This window comes from Euprymna scolopes, chromosome 16 (genome assembly GCF_053919585.1).
Source record: "Euprymna scolopes isolate OS-2025 chromosome 16, ASM5391958v1, whole genome shotgun sequence".
NCBI classification, from domain to species: domain Eukaryota; kingdom Metazoa; phylum Mollusca; class Cephalopoda; order Sepiida; family Sepiolidae; genus Euprymna; species Euprymna scolopes.
This window is the reverse complement of record NC_136497.1, coordinates 28,208,885-28,233,100: the sequence shown is the minus strand read 5'-3', so window position 1 is coordinate 28,233,100 and position 24,216 is coordinate 28,208,885. Positions and strand designations below refer to the sequence as shown.

Genomic DNA, 24,216 nt, shown 5'->3' with positions numbered 1-24,216 from the left:
TTTTATATCTTGTTTTTCTTTTTTCTATTTTCTATTTTTCTCTTTTTTCTTTTTCTCTTTTTTTCTCTTTCTCTTTATTTTCTTTATCTTTTTCCTCTTTTCTCTTTTCTTTTTTCTCCTTTCTCTTTTCTTTTTTCACCTTTTCTCTTTTTTCTCCTTTTCTATTTTTTCTCCTTTTCTCTTTTTTCTCCTTTTCTCTTTTTTCTCCTTTTCTCTTTTTTCTCCTTTTCTCTTTTTTCTCCTTTTCTCTTTTTTCTCCTTTTCTCTTTTTTCTCCTTTTCTCTTTTTCGCCTTTTTCCTCCTTTTTTCTCCTTTTCTCTTTTTTCTCCTTTTCTCTTTTTTTCTCTTTTTTCCTCTTCACTCTTTTCTTTTTCTTTGTTTTTTTTTTCTGTTTTTTCCTCTTTTCATCTTTTTATTCTTTTATTTATCTTTTTAAAACCCTATCACACCGCCCCGTTTCTCGGAGGAGAAAAGAGAAATTTCCCTACACTTCCTGCATAGAGATTCTATTCATGCACAAGGCTGATAAGTCAAACTTGTTTTTCTAGTCTAGACGAGCCAATGTGGGAAGCGGCAAAGCTTACGCGGCCTACCTGACCGGCCTCAGGTCAATGTTAATGAAGGTTTGAAAGGAACTGGAAGGTGGGGATTTTTCTGCAAAGTTTACAATGCGAACATTATTTTGTCTCTTATCCGTCGATTGCCTCAATATATACACAATCGATTCGATCACAGTTTATTTTTAAAACTAAGAAATTAAAGAATTACTTTTGCTCTAAAGGTAATGTTAGCATATTATATATGCGTCTAGGTTCCTATATCAAATGAATACAAAAAGAAATTGTTGTCTGACCTTTGTTGCTGTCGAGATGAGGTATAATACTGTTCAGTACTAGGACATCCATTCTCCTAAGCTTTACCTTCTCTATAAGAAGGTGTTAGTCTATTGTTAATCGTCTGCGGTGCTCCTACTGGTAAATACTGATCGGGCTGCATAGGAATTTTATGTTGGCCAGAGTGCACGTCACGTCACCTTATGTGTCTAACGAGGAGATAAATAATACTCGGCATGGCGTGTTCGAAGCCTTTCAGATCCATAGGACCGCTTTCACTATAGATTTTGACGACCTCCACCTGGTTCCTCTTATCGGTACCTAATTCTAAAAGCAAATCAGAGGGAACCAATAAAGCAGGTTAAAAAAAAAACGCTTTACAAGCTGATTCAAAAAAATAAAAATTATTTAGCGATTGTCCAGAATCCCTGCCCCCATCTCATGAAAATACAAAAATGAAGACAAATCTGTATGACGATCGTAATCATAACGGAAAGAAAATACTGTACACACAAAAATCATCTAAATTGAGTTATTTTATATTTTAATGAGAAAACCATTTTTAATCCCATTTGAGGAATAATCTTAAAATACGATTCCAAAATATTCGCCTTCAACTTCAATATTCAGTCGTAATCGTCCAGAATCTCGAGATATCATTCACAGAAAAAAATGGTAAATTAACTAAAAACCTAACCTCGTTATGAATCCCTCCATTTTGGCTCAGAAGAACCTTAGATTCAATAGAGGGTATGCAACCGGTTGAGAACGAGAATAAGGCGATCAAAAGCTGTTATAGCCAGATGAGGGATACAAAACCGGTCCAACCATGTACGAATGGGGAGATGAGGACCATACAACACAATATTGTCTTTTCTGATTTCTATGACTCGAACAATGAAGTTTGGAAGATCTTGTAGAGCTCTATGATAATCCAAGGAACAGTACAAAAGTGAGAACCTGTCGTATGACCAAATGCTTCCAAGAAACGCAATGAAGAACTCTCCATGTTAAGAATGGTTTTCTAAAATCTCAATTTGGAGTTATCTCCCTTATTCCTTCAGAATATTTTCAAGATGTCGTCACGACATTGTTAACTGATAATTAGCCATAAGATTTGATTTTCTTAGTTAAAAATAAAACTACTTTATCAGTTTGTGATTTTTGGTATACAACATTTTCTTTCTGTCACGGGTACGTAATGCAGATATTTCATTTTAATTATTTTTTCATGAAGAGGAATTCTGGACAAACACCAATTCTTTAAACAATAACACCTGCTCTTTATCAAAAGATTGTCTTCGTAAAAAGGTCGATATAGTAAATATATTTGGGGGGGGGGGATTTATAGATTTTATGAATCCATGTGAAAACTTCATAGTTTAATAAGAAATGACAACCAAAAATACTTTCCGGCTAGGATCAGTGTAGTTTTCGGTTAGAAGAGGAGAAATCTTCAACTGGGGCAATTTTTATTTTTGTCCTATTCACAGGGCCACTTTTAATTGTTCCCCTCTTTTTCTTGTGAAACGGTGGCCGATGATGCTATTTGAATATTGCCTGCCTGGATGCTCCCCCCCCCCACACGCACACACGTTAAAAGCCTACCTTGTGTCTAACTTTGCCCTGGTAAAGATGCAAATAAATAGGGGCAATTAAGGATGAAAGAATTTTTTGTTGTTGTTGGTTTTTTGTGCGCTTATTTGTTTTTTGGAAGGGGAAAAGAAAAATAGATACAAAAGTCTCGCTATTTAGTGTTGAAAAATTAGGTTACTGGACAGGTGGGGTCACAGACAGTAAAGGGGACACTACAGAGAGACAGGAAAGAAAAGAGAGAAAGCTCAAAATGACGATGAATAGGAGAATTTTTAACATACTTATTAGCCACCATCGTAGTCTTTATAAATTTGTGATTAGATTGTTTTTATGCAAATATATATGAATGAACGTGACCTAAATTCCTTTGACGATTTGTGACTTGAACGAGCCTAGACTTGTTATCAACACAATTCATAATATCTCAAAAAGGATTAATTTTTCTTCTGAAAGTTGGTATCCCATTCTCGGTGGAGCAATGGGCATTCTTCCCCTCCCCCTTTTTTTAAATTCTTTTTTAAATAATAGTTTTAAAAAATGATCATGAAATTTTCATTACATTATGTCGAATGTTGGTTGCAAAGTAAATTATTTTTCTCTTTGACCAGAAAATCCAGTTAATCTCAAATAATTGTAGAAATCAGTTGGTTTTTAAATGTCGTCTGCCACAATTGGCTTTTGGATTATTGGATCATGAAAAAGAACAAGTTATAGTGAGTTTCATCGTACACGTGAAACGCCGAAATGAAAACTCGGACGGAAAAATATAGTCACCATCTTTATCAACAAGCCTCAGGACTCTAGTTCAGAATTTGATAAAGGACAGCACCCCCTATCTCTTTAAGAAATACATTTGTTAATATTTTTAGCGAGAGGTGAAAAGTTTTTAAAATGTTTTTCTTGATTTTTATATAAGAACCGTCTAACGCATGCTAGCATGTAAAACAAACATTAAACTAAATATGATTATAATGACGATGGTCACTTAAGAAAAATAGCTCCACGCTTAAACTTGAAGAGTTACCGTCCTTTAATTTATTTATAAAGATAACGATTATATTTTCCAGTCTATTTTTTATCATTTCGGTGTTTCACATGTACGATGAAACTTCTATAAGTTACTGTTTTCAGTATTATATATATATATATATATATATATATATATATATATATATATATATTATTTACTAAAATATGATTTATTTAAAAATAAGTTAAAGTAATATTCGAAACCCATATCACTTTAAATAATTTTAAACTCTTTTTGGTCTTTTCTTTCTCATGAAATCTTTCATGTTGTTCATATATTTAATCCATTACTCTTTCTGCTTCTTGTAAAATATGTTCCCTCTATCGCTCTAAATTCTTTTTCACACCTGAGGCTATTCTCTATCTCTGCAAATCTACTATCAGATCAAATATGAAATATTCTTGTCACATTTGAGCTGGTGGATATCTGTCATTTGAAGGTTGTTGATAAGATGTAGAAACGTATCCGTAATTTGATTGGCCCCACCCTTTTTTAAGTGCAACCTCTCTCACAGACGTGATGTTGCTAGTCTGTCTTTTTTTTTTTCTAATAAATATTATGGCATGTGGTTTTCAGAATTGTCTGATCTATTCACTGTTGTGATAATTAAATTGATTTACTTACCGAGGGTGGCTCGGTGAGAAGGGAAAGACACTCATGGCTGTGAACGGCCCGGCCTGGTGTTTGTTAATGAAGAAAATAGGATGTCTATTCCTTATAGCTTAAATAGACATTCCAGTCTCGTTTCAATCTCGCTGAACGAGAGATTGAGACTATAAAAAGAGTCACCTTTGTAGGCTTGTTGTTGTTGTAGTTTGTTCTTGTCGTTGTTAGATCTCTATCAGACTGGTACGACAACTGTTAACAGCGCGTTATATTTACAAGAATTAAAAAAAAAAATTTTTTTATTACATTTTCACCCCAAACAAGGCAAATTGCCACTTTGGTGTAGGGGGCTACTATCAGGGGCAACAACTACTGGGGTACTATGTAGGGATTTGGGCAGCAAGATGTCGGTTCACGTTACACTTGAACTTCTGCACGTCAGTACTGTTGGGGAAGCAGGGACCTGGAATGGAATTCCAGAGTCTGGCGGTTCTGGGGAAGAAACTATTGGAGTAAAAAGATCTTTTACATCTAGGGATCTCTACAGTGTGGGGGTGGGATTTAGCAGCCTGTCGGGTTTGTTGAGGGTGCTCACGTCGTGGGGGCACAAGTGATTGCAGTTCGTCAGAGCATTCACCACTAAAATACTTGTAGAGAATACGTTTGCTTGTAAGCAACGAGGTAATTTTTCGTTGCAAGCTAAACGTCTTTTCTTCCCCCCCCCACTCGTCGGTAGGAAATATCGACACTGTTTCATTCGACTCATTGGTCTAGTGGTCTCCATTAATTTGTTGTTTTAATACCTCATTGTAATACAGCTTCTTTCCAAGAACTGCAAAGTTGTGGAACTCTCTTCCTGTTCACTGCTTTCCTTCTACTTACAGCCTTTACTCTTTTCAAAACAAACGTCAATAGACATTTCCTGTCTTTGCAATAATCATCTTTCGTTCTTGCTAGCTCCTTACATAAAGTGTCTTCATACCTTGTCTTAAGCGATTTCCATAAAAGAATTAGGTGAGTAGGATAGGAGTTCAGCGATATTTGTTTCAGTTTTTATTCTATTTTTTATATATGTGATAATCGTGGGTTAACAATTTGATGGAGCAATATTGTGTCTGTTTCCAGACGCAGTGATTTTAAGGTAACGCCTGCTGACAAACAAAAATTGCGTTATACCTATTATTCCATCTGCTATGTTAACATTGATTATAGACTTGCAAAGCTAGTCCCTATTTACTATGCCTCCCCACGGGACAGAGTTAGACACCAGGGTCGTTTTTTAACGTGGAGAAAAGGTACAAAAATAAAAATTGTCTCAGTCGTGAAGGATTTCTCCTCCACCGAAAGAGAACAAGAAATAGAAGTGCAGCATCTGAAGAACAGATACTACACTTTGATCTTGTCCCGAAGGCCTTTGCGATTGTGTGATTGTCTCCCTTCTCTTTTGGTTCTAAACGATTTGCAACTGAAATGTAAAATCAATTGATTCAGTCTCCGTTTTCCAGTCTATTCATGAGACACAAGACGAATGCAAATGTAAGCAAATTTAAACTTCTCTTCTCTTTATGTTAAAATATAACAAAACACAGAAACTGTTAAATCTTTTGAAAACATTATTTCACGAATTCAATTTTGAAATTTAAAAAACATTTTTTTTTTTTTGTAAATCATCACTCATTTTTTTCTGATACTTTCGTTAAAGCAACTTATTCAGAGAAGATGCCTAAGTGTTTTTTCTATTTTTTTTTAATTTTGTTTGTGGTATTAACCCGAGGGGTCAGTCCCTTGTGGAGATAGAGAAGAGGTAAACCTCCGATGTTGTTGACGGTTTTTTGTAAAATCTGAATCGATGTGTGTTGTGTGGTTAACACGAATTTTTAATGGAGAAATTTTGTCACATTTTTGAAAGCATTATTTTAGGGATGTAACTTGAAAATGTAGAAAAGGAAAAAAAAAAAAACCTGTCGTAACCAGTATCCTCGGGCAAACCTCATTTGCAAATCCTAAGCAATTATCATAGTTTTGGCAATGCAAACCAGTTCAATCCATACTGATGTTAAAGTTCTGAATTCTAAATTATGAATAGCATTTGCAAGCCAGTCCTTAATAAAAGTCTTAACAAAAATAGGAATAGTGGGAACAGTAACGAGAAGAAACTGAATTATTGAAACGAAACTTTTGGGTATTTTTTGGAATTCAAGGCTGAGTTTGTTTAGAAAGGTTGTGATTTATTGAAATCTGTACATGAATTTGTAAACAAAGTAAGTTGTTGGAATCCATATTAAATAAAGTAGTCAACCACCTCAACAGAAATAACCTTCTTAGTGACATGCAATATGGTTTCAGCTCTGCAAGATCTACAACAGATGTGCTAACGATTATATCTCATAGGATTAGTGAATTTCTTGACAAAGGCTTCCTTTCTAGGGCAATTGCTCTTGACATATCAAAGGCCTTCGACAAGGTATGGCATAAGGGCTTACTTCACAAGATTTCCAGCTATGGTATCACTGGAAATGTTTTCTCAATCATTAAATCATTTCTCTCCAATAGGTTCATAAGAGTAGTGATTGATGGACAGAAATCAGAGGCCTGCAGTATTAATGCTGGAGTCCCTCAGGGGTCCATCCTGGGCCCAATTCTCTTCCTGATCTACATCAATGATCTCCCAAAACACATACTTAAATCATTCGTTGACATCTATGCTGATGACACGACCATCTATGGCAACACATCAAAGGCCGTAAATGACAAAGCTCTCTCTGATTCTCTCTCCTCTGATCTTGAGCGCGTGGTACAGTGGGGGAAGAGGTGCTTGGTCACTTTTAATGCATCCAAAACCAAATGAAATGGATGGCTCTCGTCTTGGGGAGGCTCAATGTTTGACAAGCTTCTGGGTTTGACCTTTACTCCTGATCTGAAATGGAACAAGTACATCAGGTCTGTTTCCAAGGACGCTGGGAAAATGGTGGGATCGTTCTACCGCTCCAGAAGATATCTCACTATTGATGCAATTCTCTATCTGTATAAAAGCCAAGTACGTCCAAGGATGGAGTACTGCTGCTACATCTGGGCAGGAGCTGCTAAAAACAGCCTATCCTGCCTTGACAGAGTACAAAATAGACTTTGTGGTTTAGTGGGTAATGCCCTTTTCTCTTCCCTGCAACCTCTCTCCCACAGAAGAGACGTTGCAAGCCAGTCTTTGTTTTATCGTTATTTCCATGGCAAGTGCTCTACTGAGCTCCAATCTCTCATCCCCCCCCTCGCCAATCTTTCACAAGAAACACCCGTCTGGCTGAAACTACTGTCAGTAATTTCCTTCACTCTTTATTTGTGCCTAAATCCAAACGTAGATTCCATGAGCAGAGCTTCTTTCTCAGAAGTGCACGCCTGTGGAACTCTATTCCGTTTGCCTGTTTTCCACCTGACTACAGCTTGGATGTCTTCAAGTCCAACATAAACAAATTCCTGACAAATGGCCTCCTTAAGTAAGACACTCTATCAAATCTCCAATACTAATGATTACTACAATACTATCTCATTGATTACTGTACACGCAATAACCCTTATATCTGAGTGGCCTCCAGGCCTTGACAAGTGGTAACCCCCATGTAAAAAAAAAAAATTTCACATCATTTTGGTTCAAAAGAGCCAATTCAAGTGATAAGGTAATACGATGGAATGTATAAGAAAAAATCGAAAATGCTGTTTAGTTCCATTAAGTTATGTTCGGGGAAATTATCAGATCTATCCTGGTGGAGGAATGAGATTAATGGAATGATTTTCATTGGTTGATGTTGAGTGTATTATGGAATGGAATGATTTCCATTGGTTGATGTTGAGTGTATTATGGAATGGAATGATTTCCATTGGTTGATGTTGAGTGTATTATGGAATGGAATGATTTCCATTGGTTGATGTTGAGTGTATTATGGAATGGAATGATTTCCATTGGTTGATGTTGAGTGTATTATGGAATGGAATGATTTCCATTGGTTGATGTTGAGTGTATTATGGAATGGAATGATTTTCATTGGTTGATGTTGAGTGTATTATGGAATGGAATGATTTCCATTGGTTGATGTTGAGTGTATTATGGAATGGAATGATTTCCATTGGTTGATGTTAAGTGTATTATGGAATGGAATGATTTCCATTGGTTGATGTTGAGTGTATTATGGAATGGAATGATTTCCATTGGTTGATGTTGAGTGTATTATGGAATGGAATGATTTCCATTGGTTGATGTTGAGTGTATTATGGAATGGAATGATTTCCATTGGTTGATGTTGAGTGTATTATGGAATGGAATGATTTCCATTGGTTGATGTTGAGTATATTATGGAATTGAATGATTTCCATTGGTTGATGTTGAGTGTATTATGGAATGGAATGATTTTCATTGGTTGATGTTGAGTGTATTATGGAATGGAATGATTTTCATTGGTTGATGTTGAGTATATTATGGAATTGAATGATTTCCATTGGTTGATGTTGAGTGTATTATGGAATGGAATGATTTTCATTGGTTGATGTTGAGTATATTATGGAATGGAATGATTTCCATTGGTTGATGTTGAGTGTATTATGGAATGGAATGATTTTCATTGGTTGATGTTGAGTGTATTATGGAATGGAATGATTTCCATTGGTTGATGTTGAGTGTACATGTGGCATGTTTTTCAGTTGAACCATTTAACTTATGTGCATCTAGTCCATCGCACTCAAGGAGAGAGCATTTTTTTTCTTCGGAAATTCTTGGATCGCTAATGGAGCAAATTTGATATAAAAATCTACAATGAAGCTAATATATAACTGATGACCAGCCTCGGAGCATCTATAAGCATTTAGACTCTTATTTCTTGTAGTTATCGATATGGATATATTGATAGATATATGGATACCCTAGACTACCCGTGACACATTGGGTCAGTATGTTATATTAGTTATGGAATTAATGAATGAGTGTGACACTTGTGACGTAAAGAAAATAGTTTTTGTAACATAACAAAAACATTTCTATGAAAGTATATTAAAATGAAAAAATAATATAGATTTGAGTTGCTCTGTTTATAATTGTTTATTTTTGAAAATAAAAACTTATAGCCATTGAATTATAAGTGGTTTGCCATACTTATAGGTAAATGTGCACTGAACAGATACCATAATACTTATTATAGTTAAATTCAAATTTTGATATATCTTATTTTAAACATGAAAAAAAAAACAATCAGGACGCTGAAAACGTACACAGTAAAACAATACGTTTTACTGTAACGCAATTTAAAAAAACATTTTTATTTATGTTGGTAGTGTAGAAGAAAATGTATGAATGTTTTTTAAGAAAGGTGTATTAAAAAATGGAGAATAAATGTTTAAAAAATGAAGGCGGTGGGTAAATCGCTGTTGTAAAATGCTCTTATGGTTGTCAACAGGTTAAAGTAGATTTATTTGTAAGAAAATTGCGTTAAAATAACTTATACGGAAATGAACGATGTAAAAAATGCAGAAAGTATTAACAGTGTTTATTTACATAATTTAAATGTGGAAAAAAACACCCCAAACAATTAGGACGCTGAAAACGTACACAGTAAAACAATATGTTTTATTGTCGCGTTGATTATTTATTTGTAACACACATTAAAAAGAAACATATTTTCGAGGTTATTTATTTATGTTGGTAGTGTAGAAAAAAATGTATGAATGTTTTTAAGAAAGGTGTATTAAAAAATGGAGAATAAATTTAAAAGAAAAACGGGAAGGCAGTGGGGAAATCGCCATTGTAAATTGTTATAATGGTTGTCAACAGGTCAAAGTTGATTTATTTGTAAGAAAATTGCGACAGTATAGCTGTAATACAGAATAGTTGCAAAACATCCCCTCCCTTCCTATATTAAATAATAATTTCTAAATAATAACGTTCATATTTCAGTTCACAGGTCAAATTCTGCAAAAGTAGCGGTTTGTGTTTATTTGTTTACGCTGTTATGGGTTTGTTTATGTACACATGTGCAACCGGAAGTCATAAACCAGATGTGGGGTTACAACACCCGTTACAAGGTCATTTGAGTTTTATAATTATATAGATTAAACCGATTTACATAATGGATATCATAAGACTATGGAATTGGCTATGCTTAGTTCAAATCCTATCAGATCTGTTATGCTCAATTATGCCCTAATGTTATTGGGGGGAAAGGGCATTACGTAGTATGGTTTATGTTGTTCCCCTCTTTTTCTTGTTAAACAGAAGCCGATGATGCTTTTTGAATATTTCCTGCCTGGAGGACATGCATATACGAAAAAGAAACAAAGGCAAACTCGAGATCTAATCGGGGGGATAATATCTTTGGTTTCTTATGCTTCCTTTCTCTCAAAAGAGAGGTGTTACTAGTCTCTCTATTATATATTGTTATTTCAAAGAAAGGTGCTCGACTGAGTTTCAACTTCTGGTTTCTCTTTGTAGAACATTCACAGCAAAAACTCGTCATTCTACCACAGCGGAAAAAACTCGTCTTTCTTACTCTGTGCCTAGCACCAGGCAGAATGTCCATGGATAGTTTCTTTACAAGGTCTGATCGATTGTTCCTCCCTCAACTGACAAATGGTAACTCAATAGTAAGAAAACTAAAGAAAAACTGAGTTACTTCAAACTATTTTAAGATGAGGCACATAAAGGGTTCAATATAACTTTATGGCAATGTTCTTGAACTACTTATGCATGGCGTTTCTTTTTATGCTTACGTATCATGTTGTCATTACTTCAATTGACGATGCCATCAATTATTTAAAGATTGTTATGGATTTTTCAAGTTTTAACTGGACATACAAACACTCACAAATTTGGTATTATTTTCATCGGCATAACATCGGATGTATACTATCTAAAAAAAAAAAAATTAATTCATTATTTGGAGGTCTGTTGTGTTCGTAAGAATGATGCCATTTATTTCTGGTTATAAGAATTGGCAAGAACACTTCATATGAGCATAAAATTATTTATTAATAAGAGAAAAAAAATGATAACTTTACAAGAACGAATATTGTAAATAATGTGAGTTCACCATTTTGGTCTCTGCTGTCTGCAAGGGGAGACAACCCTACATTTTTAGAGTTCTTTCCCTTTATGCTTATAACAGGGTCACATGGCTATTTATATCATTTAATGCTATCAAGATATGATCTTTTAATGTCATTATATAGTCTGATTGCCAATCACTAACTAAAGGGAAGTGACTCTGATTTTATTTTCAGAGTTATTTCCCTTATTCCGACTCAAGTTGTGTGTCTGTTCGTCCGTCCAAAGAGAGGAATGAGTTGGGCGAAGAGAAAAGGGGGACACGGAGTGGAGTGATAGAAGTTATTGTTACACTTTTGCCCCAGGCAATGTCGGATAGACCTCTAGTGTTACATAAAACTGAAAATGAACACTTGACTTCTTAGGCTGGTGAATTTGTCTTGTATTTCAAGAAGTGCTTTCTTCTTCTGTAGATTTGACCACGAATAAAGACTCAAAACTAAAAGGATTTTCATTGCTTATGATTTATGGGTTGAATTAAAGAGAACTTTTGTTATTTTTACTTCCGCTTTCTGATCAGCGGAAGCCATGCATACCAAAGAAAGGTACCTTCTGGTTAGTGTTTACGTAATTTTAAAACTTTACATAAAAAACTAATCTTTTATTTGGAAATGCTTCTTTTTCAGAATATTTTTTTAATGTTATAATCAAAATATATTTTTTAGTTATGGCTTTAAAATATATTTATCTTTTCAGAGTGGGTTTTATAAGAGATATATTTTAAAAGTTTACATAACAAAAAAAAAAGAAAAAAAATTCTGGAATTCTGAATCCCGATTCAATAGCGTATTTGTAATATAGAATAAACATCCTAACTATTTCACGTGAAAAATACTTCATTTTTAGCAAAAACATCTGAAGAAAAATAGGAAACAGTGGAAACCATTACGTAAACATTAATCAGAAAGTACTTATCCTTGGTGCACACCGACGTGATTTCCGTTAAACAGAAAGTGGAAATAAAAATGACGTAAGTTTTTTGGTGCTTCGCACTTATGATGATAAACAAAAAATGAAAACTTTTATCATCTACCTACTTGTCAGGGGATGAACATGTATATTCTAAAAATTACAAAAATTAAGTATTTTCATAACATAAATTTGCCGGGGGAGGGGGGTTCCCCCCGATGAGTAAAGGCCGAAGCCATTTTAATATTCTTCAAATTTTGTTATGAATTTATATAAAATGGCTCTTCTAAAAAATGTTTTCATGATTTGAAAATTTAATGTTCTGAAAAATAAATAAAATAAAATAACATGTTATCTTTATAAATTATTGTTTGGTTTTTAAATCGTACATTTCGGTTGGGTTTTTTTTTTCCGACGTTATTCAAAAGAAAAAAATTGAAATGAAACATGTTTGTCTGCTCTTGATCCTATTATGGTTACTGGTTTTGCCTCCTTCATCGACGCAGATATTCTTGAAAAAAAAAAAAAATGATAAAAACTATTTGATCAAATAACGTGTTTTTTTTTGTTTTTTTTTAATATTTCATCTTCGTTCCGTGACTGGTACGTGCATCATGTAGACTTTTCTATATTTTCTTTACTTTTAATTGCCGCCATAAATGCTATTCTGAATAAGCGCCGCTTTTTATTTATTTTTTTTTTTTAATTTTAATTTAGCCTATTTATGTCAGCATTGAGACTTGCAAACTCCTTTCTTTATATACAATCAATTTTCTACCGTTAGCAGAAAGAGTGAAGCACAGGACGTTCTCGCTTTTCTTGTGTCAATCTTTTTCTGTCCATATTCATCAAAATTTGCTTGCTTTCACATATTTCTAATCAACAAAACCCAATGTTTATTTTACAGCTTCACCTACTGATTTCAATAAATCACAACATCTTAAATTCTAAAAGCGTCCAAAAATTGCATTTCTATCTTTAATCTATATTTGAAAAGACTTATGTTAAAGCCATCTCTCACAGTCATAAATATTAGCATATCACTCATTATATCATCACTCGGAGTTTTCATGCAGGCCATCATCAAAGATTTCTGTCAACAACAAGTGGTGTCCCCTGGAATCTAGATGGCAACAAGTCTCCCAGATTTCTAATACCCTCAACCTCTTTTGATAACCTTTGCAAATGAATTTGCATTATCACAACCATTGATTTTTCACTGACAACGACCATTGGCCTTCACTGAAATTTAGGTGGCAATGAGCGTCCTCCAAGGTCCCAGTCCTCTTTATACTCCTCTAGTGGGCGTCTGATTAATACTTTCTCTCCCCAGCCTTTCCATTCTCCTTGACTCTTCACAACTATTTGGTGTCGGCATTACATTGGATGGGTTGAGGTAACTCACAATTATACGGTTTCAGTTTTCTTGAATCCACGTGATGTTTCTCTTTCTTTTTGTTGTATTTCTGTTGCAGTTTCTAGATGGCGGGTTAGCGTCTGTAGTTGGTGTATGTTAGTCTGTGAAACCAAGGGTTTTCCTTAATATTGCAACCGTTTTAATTATTGTTATCCGTTTCATATTCTCAGTTGTTTCTCTGATTCCATTCTTTCTTTGAAGTTTACCGGAATTGTTCACAGCGCTTCTATTATTGGCGTTATTTTGACTTTATCTTCCTTTCAGCTCTCTAGCCAGTTCCGTGTATTTCCTTCTCGTTTCCGTCTTCTTGCTGATTTGTGCTTGTGCCATTTCTTTGGGTGTAGTCTTAACAATTCCCAGTGTACTGCCCTTCCCACTTGATCGTCCCTATTATTTTCTTTTGGGGGCTAGTTTGCTGCATTCACTTACGTGGTTCATCGTTTCGTCTCTTTGCCCAGTTTGTGACAGTAACCGATGGTGTTCCCTGGAGTCCGAGTGACACCAAGCTTCCCAGGTTTCCAGTATTATCCACCTCTTTCAATAATCATTACAAATTATTCTGTGTTAGCGTAACAGTCGTTTATCATTGGCCAATGCCAGCAAGAAATCATTGGTTTCAACTGAGGTTTAGGTTGCAATAAGCCTCCCCGCAGCGTCCGTATTCTTTACACCTTTCCAGTAGAGGTCTGGTTAGTGCTCCTCTTCCTCAATCTTTCCATATTTTTTTGACATCTCACGATTATTTTGTGCGATATCAGCCGAGGCTGGTGCCATCACATTGTACGCGTCTGAGTGTTTTTTTTTTTTGGGGGGGGACTAGTTTATTAGTATTAATAATTATAATATCATTGCTTTCTCTACCCTCACCTCACTGGTAATCTCGTTTTACCCTTTCAAACTTTGAAGAATCACAAAGTAATTTATTCATTTTTTTTTGCTTCAACTGTAAGAAAGGATTAAAATGGTTGACCTACGAACAAATCGAAATCCGTTAGAATGGATTTAATCGCATAATTATTTTAATTTTTTTAATGCGTTATACCTTGTTATCGTCTCGTTTTCTTTTCAATAAATAATCAATTAATACAATAAAGATAATGCGTAAGCCACGCAGTTTTATTATTTATATACAAGTTAAGGCATGACAAATGTACGACAACTGTTCCTGCTGATACTCTACTCTTGTGTTTAGGCATGGCAGATTAATGGTCGACAAATGGATTCTGTTTTTTTTTTTGGGGGGGGGGTTCTTTTTTGCTAAAAAATCTTTTTAAAAATAAACAAGTTTTTTTTTTTTCATTTGAAGGGAGGGTATTAAAAAATAAGAGTTAGATAGGCAAAGATATTTTTCTTTTTATAAGTCAAAAGAAAACAAAGGTTTACTTTTTAAAATAGTAAATGTTCTTTCCTCTATAAAATGGCACTAGTTTACCAAAAATGACAATGAAAAATAAATATATCAACAAATTATTTAACCCTGCCACAATCTCAGCTCGTCAATCTGGAAAGCAAATTGCTTTTTTTTTTTTTTTTTTTTTTTTTTGTACAAAGATTTTTAGCGAAAAAGAAAATGCACGCCAGTCCATCAAAATTAAAATCAGTTGCTTTCTGTTCTTGATATAAGAATCCCAGGTTGCTCGAATGGCGTGCCTAAATATATCACGAATAGAGAACCAGTAGGAGCAGTTGTCGTATATTAGTAAAACCCTAAGTTAAGTACGGCACAATCACGTTGACACAACAGTTCTCACCAGATCACCGAAGTTAAGCAACGTTGAGCCTGGCCAGTACCAGATGGGTGACCATTTGGGAAGTCTAGGCGCTGTATGTACCACGCCGAGTCATTGAAATTTCCAGGTTTGTATCTGCGGGCGCATTAATTCACTGGGAGAGATGCACCCCCAGTCTTTGTTAAGACATGTACCTACGAGAAGGAGACTCTGATGTAAAAATCTGCAGTTTACTATTTACTGTGGCAGTTGTCTGTACCGATAAAGGTTAGCAGTAATACCAAAAAGTATGGATGGTTCTACACAAAGCCTTCACCACTATAAACAAATCATCTGTGTGGATTTCCGAGCAACTTAGTTATTGTGGCGGAAGCTCATGCGTTGGAATCGACGGGAGGGTCCTTCAAGTCAAGTAAAATCGAAAAAGATGCACACGTACAAGCAGACAAGAAGTTGTCTCAATTTTTATTAATACAGAGAATAGAAAAAGATAGGTGTGAAAATGGTCACACCTTTCGTATTAAAGATTTTATACTTTCCTTAAATAGAACATCTCCGTTATTTCCCACGTCATCGCTATCACAGTATTTGAATTCAATGGTTTTATTACAACTTCGGGTTATTAAACCTGTAGATATGAAAAGACTAATTTATCCACGGTCTTACTTGACTGTAATTATACAGATAAAAAGTAGGGCATGGTTTCTTGAGTTTTAAAAATAACACTACTTTCTATATTCACTGATACTGTAAACGAAGTAACATTTTATTATTTATTTATTTATTTTTTTATTTAAGCCTGTATGTCTTCCCTCAGCTGAATAAAATCCGCATCAAATTTCCTATGGGAAGTGTACGGTTTCTGTTTTGTCGTCAGATAAAAACTAGTTTACATACCCGAGTTAACCAGGAGTCATTTCACTTTCATTTTTGTTTCGCTTTTATATATTTACTAGCAAGCCGCCCGACATTGGCCAGTCGTAAAATACGCTTAAATATGATATTTTGATTAATGCAGATTTCGTATTTGTTAATATAGTATATTGGACCCAATATATAGTAATGATTAAAAAAAATAAATAAAAATAAAGACTCGTGCGCCACCACCGAGAATTGAAACCAAAATGTTTAGCTTACGATTTACTTTTTCCTTTGACGTTAATGCCTGAGCTATGAAGGCACGATTGCTGCTAGGCTAAAAATTAAAACATGAACCAATAGCTATTACATTACGCATGCATATTTGTAATGCTGTCGTTCGACCTTCACCTTCGAATATTTAAAGATATAAAAAAACTTTCAGCATAAAATCTTTTTTTTCTTCCAAAATTACTGTATTTGACATCAAAAATGGTTGATATACCGTAAAACACCCGTGAATATTTTTTTTTACTTGAGAGTCACCGCTTCTCAAGTGGCTTTCAGGCCTTAATGATAAGGGCCGATGATGGTAATCGTTAATGGTGTAAATTGGGTAGACTTTGATTATTTATGGGGACGGCTCAACAAGAACTTGCTTACATTGAAGGCTCCCATGTTATATTCAACCGGGAAGCAAGCCAACAGAACAGTGTTCCACGGGCAGGCAATTCTGGGAAAGAAACTTTGTTCATGGAATCTGCGTTTACATTTAGGCACAGATAGTGGGGGAAATCATATATAGTGGTTGTAGCTAGTCGAATATTTTTTTTTTGGGGGGGGGTTGTAAAGATATAAAGAATTTAAAGCATAAAATCTTTTACCAAAATAATCCGAAAAGGGTCGATATGCCGTAAAACAAAACGACCAATCGTACATTTCATTCAATTTATATAGTTTAACACTTCTAAATAAATTTCTCCAAAATCAAACCAATAACATCATCAAACTGAACTACGCATCACTGTTACATGATAAACACTTATAAATAACATATGCAAGTGTAAAATATATTCTTCCAGATTAGATTCTTTTTAATCACTAAGTCTTGAAATGAGATTCCCATTGGTTTGTTGAAAGCGCTAGATATTGACAAATTTCTTTCATTTTATTTATTTTTTAAATATTTTTTTATTTATTTATTTGGCCAATTTTTCTAATTTAGAATAAAAAAAAATACTTTTTCCACAATTTGTAACTATCAATATACTGAATGTGTTTTAGTTGTCAGAAGCAGTGTTACATATTGAATGCAAGTTATTTAATTTCCTCCTCTATAGGATGTTAGACATGATACCAGGTGTAAGTTTAATGAGTGTGTGTGTGTGTGTGTGTGTGTGTGGAACGAACTGGATTCGAACTTGGTAATATCTAGGTTTTCAGTCCGTGTGTGTCATTAACCACTTAGCCACCGTCACCATTCTTCGCAACCACTGTTATCACCACACGCATTGAATGCCGATTATTTAAACTAGTGTAATGGTTTGTATGAATGTACTTTAAGTAGTCAAGGACAATTTACAATTGAGTTTAATAATTTCGTGAAAAGTCATATCTGATCTTCAAATGTTTTATGAATGTGCTGATTGTTTTTTCTCAAGATTTTAATTTCTATTCTTCTTTTCATTTCTAGGGTGGTTTTGCAAAATGCTACGAAATGATAGACCTAAGTACCAACATTGTTTACGCCGGAAAAATTATTCCTCATTCTCGAATATCAAAAGGAAATCAGAAACAAAAGGTAAATTTGCATCTTTTCTTTTTCTTCTTCCTCCTTTTTTTTGCTCCTCTTTTTATTCTTCCTTTTTTATTCTTCCTCTTTATTCTTCCTCTTTTTCTTTTTCTTTGTCCTCTTTTTCTTCGTCCTCTTTTTTGTCCTCCTCCTCTTTTCCTTCTTCCTCCTCTTCCTCTTTTCCTTCCTCCTCTCCTTCCTCCTCCTCCTCTTTTCCTTCCTCCTCCTCCTCCTCTTTTCCTTCCGCCTCCTCTTTTTTCCTTTTTCTTTTTCCTCTTTTTCTTAGAACCTTTAGGAAACGATTATTATATGTGAAAAACCAATATTAAAATTGTTGATACTTCATGAAAAATAAGAACCGTCTTATTGTCAGAATTTTCAACACAGTTCATGTAAAATTCTGGAAGATGCTGAAACGCTAGACCAATGAAATTGCAGCGGCCAACGTCTTTTAAGAAAACATTTATTTTTTGTTCATGTTCAACAAAAACAATTTTCCCATACAAATCAACTAAACCAAACTCTATGAATAAATATTGAAAGATATAAAGAACTTGAATCCTAAAGTCTTTTTACCAAAATGACCAGATTCGACATTAAACAATCCAAAAAGGGTTAATATGCCATAAAACAAGACAACTAAATCATTGTCCACCGCTTCTATTTTGTCCATGCCAGTTTTTGTGGCAAATGATTGGTTTCCTTGCCCAAACAGACTAGTTCTCAATAAGTCTATTTCTTTATATCTCCATGAACAAAGCTTCTTTCTTAGAAGTGCACGCCCGTGGAACTCTCTTCCGTTTGCATGTTTCCCACCTGACTACAACTTGGATGTCTTCAAGTCCAACATAAACAAATTCCTGATGAATCGCCCCCTTAAGACACTTTATCAAATCTCCAATGCTAATGATTACTACGATACTATCCAATTGATTACTACTGTACATGCAATAACCTTATCCCCGAGTGGCTTCCGGGCCTTGATAAGTGGTGACCTCCATATAAAAAATAAAAATAAAAAATAAAGTTTTGAAAGGTGTTGCATATTTCAGTAATACATCCTGTTATATTTTTATAATTAAGGTTTTTATTTATTCTTTTGTTTACGTTTGTTTAGGTGTAAAAACAATCAAACCAATTATTCTTATGACATTAATATAAAAAGACTATTCTATTTCTTTCATTTATAAATCGTTTTCACTTAAAGGTTTTTGTAGTTTCATCATATAAGTCAGAATTAAATTTTCAAAAGTCAGAATTAAATTTTCAAAAGTCAGGGTTAAATTTTCAAAAGTCAGGGTTAAATTTTCAAAAGTTAGGGTTAAATTTTCAAAAGTCAGGGTTAAATTTTCAAAAGTCAGGGTTAAATTTTCAAAAATCAGGGTTAAATTTTCAAAAGTCAGAATTAAATTTCCAAAATGTTTAAACTGAATAAAACGTTTTGTTGCATGCATCCTTGTTCAATTGCTTAACTCATTCCTCGTCTTTATTTCTGACCGGTTACGCATTCCAAATTACAATTGTCTTTGACAATAGCAGTCGTTTTACAGTGGCCTCTTTTTAACGTATCAAGTACTTTGTTCTAAAAGAAACGAGTAAAATGAGCTTAACGATATCATTCTTTAGCACCGACTTATTCAATGATAAAATCAAACCTGTTACTTGAGAAATCGAAAAGCCAGTACTTTGAAGGCGGCTCTTGTATCCATGAGCTTGACACAGATAAGAACAGCAAAAACTAGTGTTGTGGGATTACTGTTGCTGTGTGTCTTTAACACAAAGCTAAAAAGTTTGTTTTATTTTTCTGTAGCACAGCAAGCAGTAAGTAATGGTCTAAAACTCACTAGAACGACACTGTAATAGGAGAGTAGAAAATGAATTTTCAGTTTATTTTCACCAATTCTCGCTTTTCTTATTTTGTCCTTTAGTCCTCGCATTCCATTCGATACTTATTACAAAGGGGGGAATTATTGTTTTCTGGATTGGAATCTGTATCAAACACTTATCGGTCCTGAATATGACCTTAAACTATATCCGATGGTGAGGCTCCAGCTTGCGGGCTTTGGGAAGTGTGGAGCCACCCTTTAATTGCCATTGCTCCCAGGTCAAATTTGACCCGGAGTGGTAGTACCTGTTAGGGTTCCAACGATGGATTAAATAGACACCGACTTGAAAAAATATAAATATTAAAAAAAATTTTCTTCAAAGTAACTGAATTCGGCATTAAATAACCTGAAAAGGATTGATATACCGTAAAACAAAAATAACCAAACCAAACACTATTTTTAAACTTTGAAGTAATATTTTTTAGTTAATTACATCAAGTGGCTTTATGCCTTGTCTGGAGCGATTTCCATTAAAAAAAATGAACACTATATCAAGACAATTTCCTGAGTCTTGTGCATAACATCTAAGAGAATGTGGATGAATTAATACATCAAACATCAATAATTCGTGTTGAAGGGAAGAAGGAAGAAACGAACGAACAAACACAACTGTGACATTGAAAACACGAACACGACTTCGCAAACAGCTGCTTCACATAGCATTGCTGTTATGCCGACAACCGGCATCCGAATAACAAAATTCACCAGTTTTTATTTAGTTGAACACGTCTGTGTTTTACTGATGAAACAAACCATTTCCATATCCAATATAGCTTAACTTCATTATCCTGACAAATTTATATATGCATAATTATTTTATTCAATGTAGGTAAACAAAATTACCATCAGTCACTACAATAAATCTACTGTTTCAATCTTAAGACATCGTCAGGTGGCAATATACATTTGTTTTTACTCAAGGCCAGTCGTTTAACCTTTAAGTTTAAATGACTCCCCTCGAGTAAGAACTGAGGTATATTGTCGCCTGACGATGTCTTTTAAGACTAAAACAATAAATTTATTGTAGCGACTTATAGTAATTTTGTTTACGTAAATTGAATAAAATAATATCTTATTCTTTTCATTGAGCACTAAAATAACCTTGTTAATTCAGTGGTTTTATTTGTTTACTTTTGGATATTTCTAACCTAGAATATATATATATATATATATATATATATATGTGTGTGTGTGTGTGTAAAATAATTTATGGAAAAATCATTTACTTAGGCTCCTAGAATTCAACATCAACAACCAGTGTATGATCGTTACTGAGACAATACAATTTTTTTTTGAATTTGAATAAAGTCTTATCATCAGCATCATGATTATACATCTATACTATAAATCTCACCTGTCTGTTTAAATGAATGTATGTTTATTTTTACGAGATCGGTATTGTTTTAAAGCTCGACCCGTCGGGCGACAAATATCGAAAAATTGGTTAAAATCATTAATTCCTTCACCCTCAATTCTACAATTTCTTTTTCTACAAGGAGGAATCGCTTTTTTTCGTCGATATTTTTGAAAGTCATCCTCTCTCTTCGATTAACTAGCCTTAATTTAAACCTTCGCTACTTCCGGTTTGGCGATGGACTCAACGGCAAAGACGTCACTTTTTTTTTTTTCACATTCTTTTCTTCCTTGGTGGTAGGGTTCGAGCATGCCTGCTTACTACAACTTTATTTTTGCTCATCACACACCTCCAAACATCCGGGCAGCGCCGGGCACCCATGCTAGTCAAATAGAAACCTTAAATATGTGATCAACACTAACGTGAAGATACTAAAAGATTATATAACAAATGAAGCTTATAGGCTGAAGAGAGGTAAATATAATCTACTTGGAGAAATGTTTCTTAAGCTTATATCAGGCAAGTACAAATTTTATTTAAATACAGAATTGCAATAATTTTTGGGTTACATTTCAAGTACCAAAACAAAATAGAAAGTGAGAAATTGCAGAACAGATTAATAGCAGGCCGCCCGGCATTGCCCGGTCGTAAAATATGCATAAATATTGTATTTTAACTCATACAGAAACTGAGACATGCGCATGCAAGTATTATGTTTTTCCTAAAGTTCACTTAAAAACAAAGAAAATACTCGGCTTGAGATCAAAACCAAAAACTAAAACCAGTGAGTCAAGTACGATAACCATTAGGCCGGCTTGACACGACCTTTTACAAAGTGTTTTCAAACCTACTTCTTTTTAACATAATGAATCTGTTATGCGAATAATTCATGCAGGCGCATTCGTGAAACAGCAAACAGGTAAAAATCCGACGACCCCCACCTACCTACCAAGTTTTCAATTTTGATCCCTTAACAGCCTGTTTTTCCAGCTGAAAACCAATTGAAAAGTCTTCCACGTCTGAATATCCTATATACCAAATTTTAAGTCTGCCTATCAAAAATTCTTTGAGTATATAGGTTGAGAAGTGTCCGCACAGACACACACACACACACACACACACACACACACACACACACATTCTCACTTTTATAGATATATAGGTTAAAAAATATAACTTAAGGAATATAAAAGGAAAAGTATTGAAAGAAAATTTCAATTTCATGAAAATATCGTGTGTGTGTATATATATATATCACCACTTTTCAAGGCCCAGACCCACCCAAAGGTAAGGGTTAAGGAGTTTCTTAGTTTAGTTGGATGATGATTACGTATACGAGGACCAGAAAGAATGAATGGAATGGGTAGAACATTACTTAAGGGCAATTTGATTATGCAAGAGAACAGCTCAACAAGTGTTCGTTTATGTTAGACTTGAAGACAACCATGCTGTAGTCCGCTAGGAAGTAGGCTCATGGTAACTTGTTCCACAAGCAGAATGTTCCAAGAAAGAAACTATACACATGAAAGTTTCGTTTAGTTTTTGGTCAGGAGAAAATATTTACTGCCAGGCGTTCGAACTGGCTTCTGGAAAAGTATTTCTCATTTTCTTGGATTTGTTTCTGACAAAGGAGAAAAACTGCTGTTTTCTAGGTCGGAATCTATTAACACTTATCGTTGGCTTGTTTTTAACCTTGAAGTAGTATTTTTTTCTTTTTTAGCTTCTTTCTTGAAATGGCTTCATGCTCTGTCTGGAACGATTTCCATAAAAAAAACCCACAGAATCTTAAAAGCAATCATCATTAAAGTCGATTGTTAGCAAACGTATTGCATTTAATGAAAGTATGCTAAATTATTGAAATAGTTATCTAATGACAGTTTTATTTATGTAATAGCTGAGTTGTTTGAGACGCGTATAAAAAGTCTGAAAGCATTATCTGAAATCACACTAAGTGAAACGGGCAGTGATTCTATTCAAAAGACGATGAGTGAAACGGTTAGCATAATGATCAAAACTTTCATTATTTAATAGTGAGAAATCACAAAATGTAAGACAAGGCAAAAAACAGGTCACGAGGAAAGGTTGGCCATTCTATGTTATCTAACTTCGAAAATCACAAACATTAACCGGAACGTTGACAAAAACAAAACAACCATACTTGTCATCTATCAAAAAATTCAACAGTTCCATACCAGTCATTGACATAAACCCTCAACATTCAATCCAATGGAAGATGAGTCACTATACCATCAGCTGACCCTAGATATGCGATCCTGTCCAGTCGTTAGAGATGTACTTCCCCAAGCGTTTTAAGAGGGGTTGATCTATTGCCAATTTCTTGAAGTGCTTCTATATGAGAATATCAAAATAGATGTTCAGACAATTTTTGCAAGACCAGAGTGTAACCCATTTCTTATGTCTTTTTCCTATTTCTTACCTTTCTAGCCTTATGCCATATATTTCTGCAGTGGGAAGAAAATAAATACCATCATATTAACCGTTTTGAAAATTCTCTCTGTGAATTGTCGAGTAAAACTTCATTCGTCACGGACCTTCCTCAAAATCTATTTGAGAAGTTCTAATAACTATTTTGCAGGTTTATTGATATGCATGATCTTGTCAATAAATTCAGGATTAAGAATATCCTTGATGTATTATCGACTTGGCCTGCTAGTCATGGCTTTAGCTTGGTGCAAGTTCTCTGTTATGTCAAGCAGTTCTTACTTAGAAGAGTCCATGTCGTGATCTTAGGTTGTCCAAGCTTTTATGATATTTGTATTATTATTCATTGGACTACTGTTCTCATCTTGAGTGTGATTTTCACAACGTTTCGCTCAATATAACCTCCGACCTTCTCCAGGTGTATCTTGTCAAACTCGGGAATTTGGACGGAATTTCGAGCAGAACCCTTTATTTACTTCACGAGGGTAGCGTGCTCTTGTTCCATCAGCCATGACTGGATAGAGGTCCTAAGTAATTCACAAATGTATATTTCGGTCGCCCACACTGAGGATTGAACTTCAACCTTCAGGAGAATATCACTTTTACAATTGATTTTTCCCAGTACTCTAACCACTGCGCCACGGATCCTTATAACCAATCCTCATCTCAAAAATTCAGAAACGTA

General features: G+C 34.5%; 1 protein-coding gene across 1 annotated transcript in view; it reads left to right on the top strand.

Moving 5' to 3' along the window:
• Window positions 1–24,216, top strand: part of LOC145295906 (serine/threonine-protein kinase PLK1-like) — a 156,296-nt gene that overhangs the window by 85,112 nt on the left and 46,968 nt on the right. Inside the window, exon 2 of the mRNA XM_080141674.1 lies at window positions 17,751–17,858. Coding sequence (XP_079997800.1) covers window positions 17,751–17,858 — 108 coding nt within the window. The remainder of the gene's footprint in view (window positions 1–17,750; window positions 17,859–24,216) is intronic.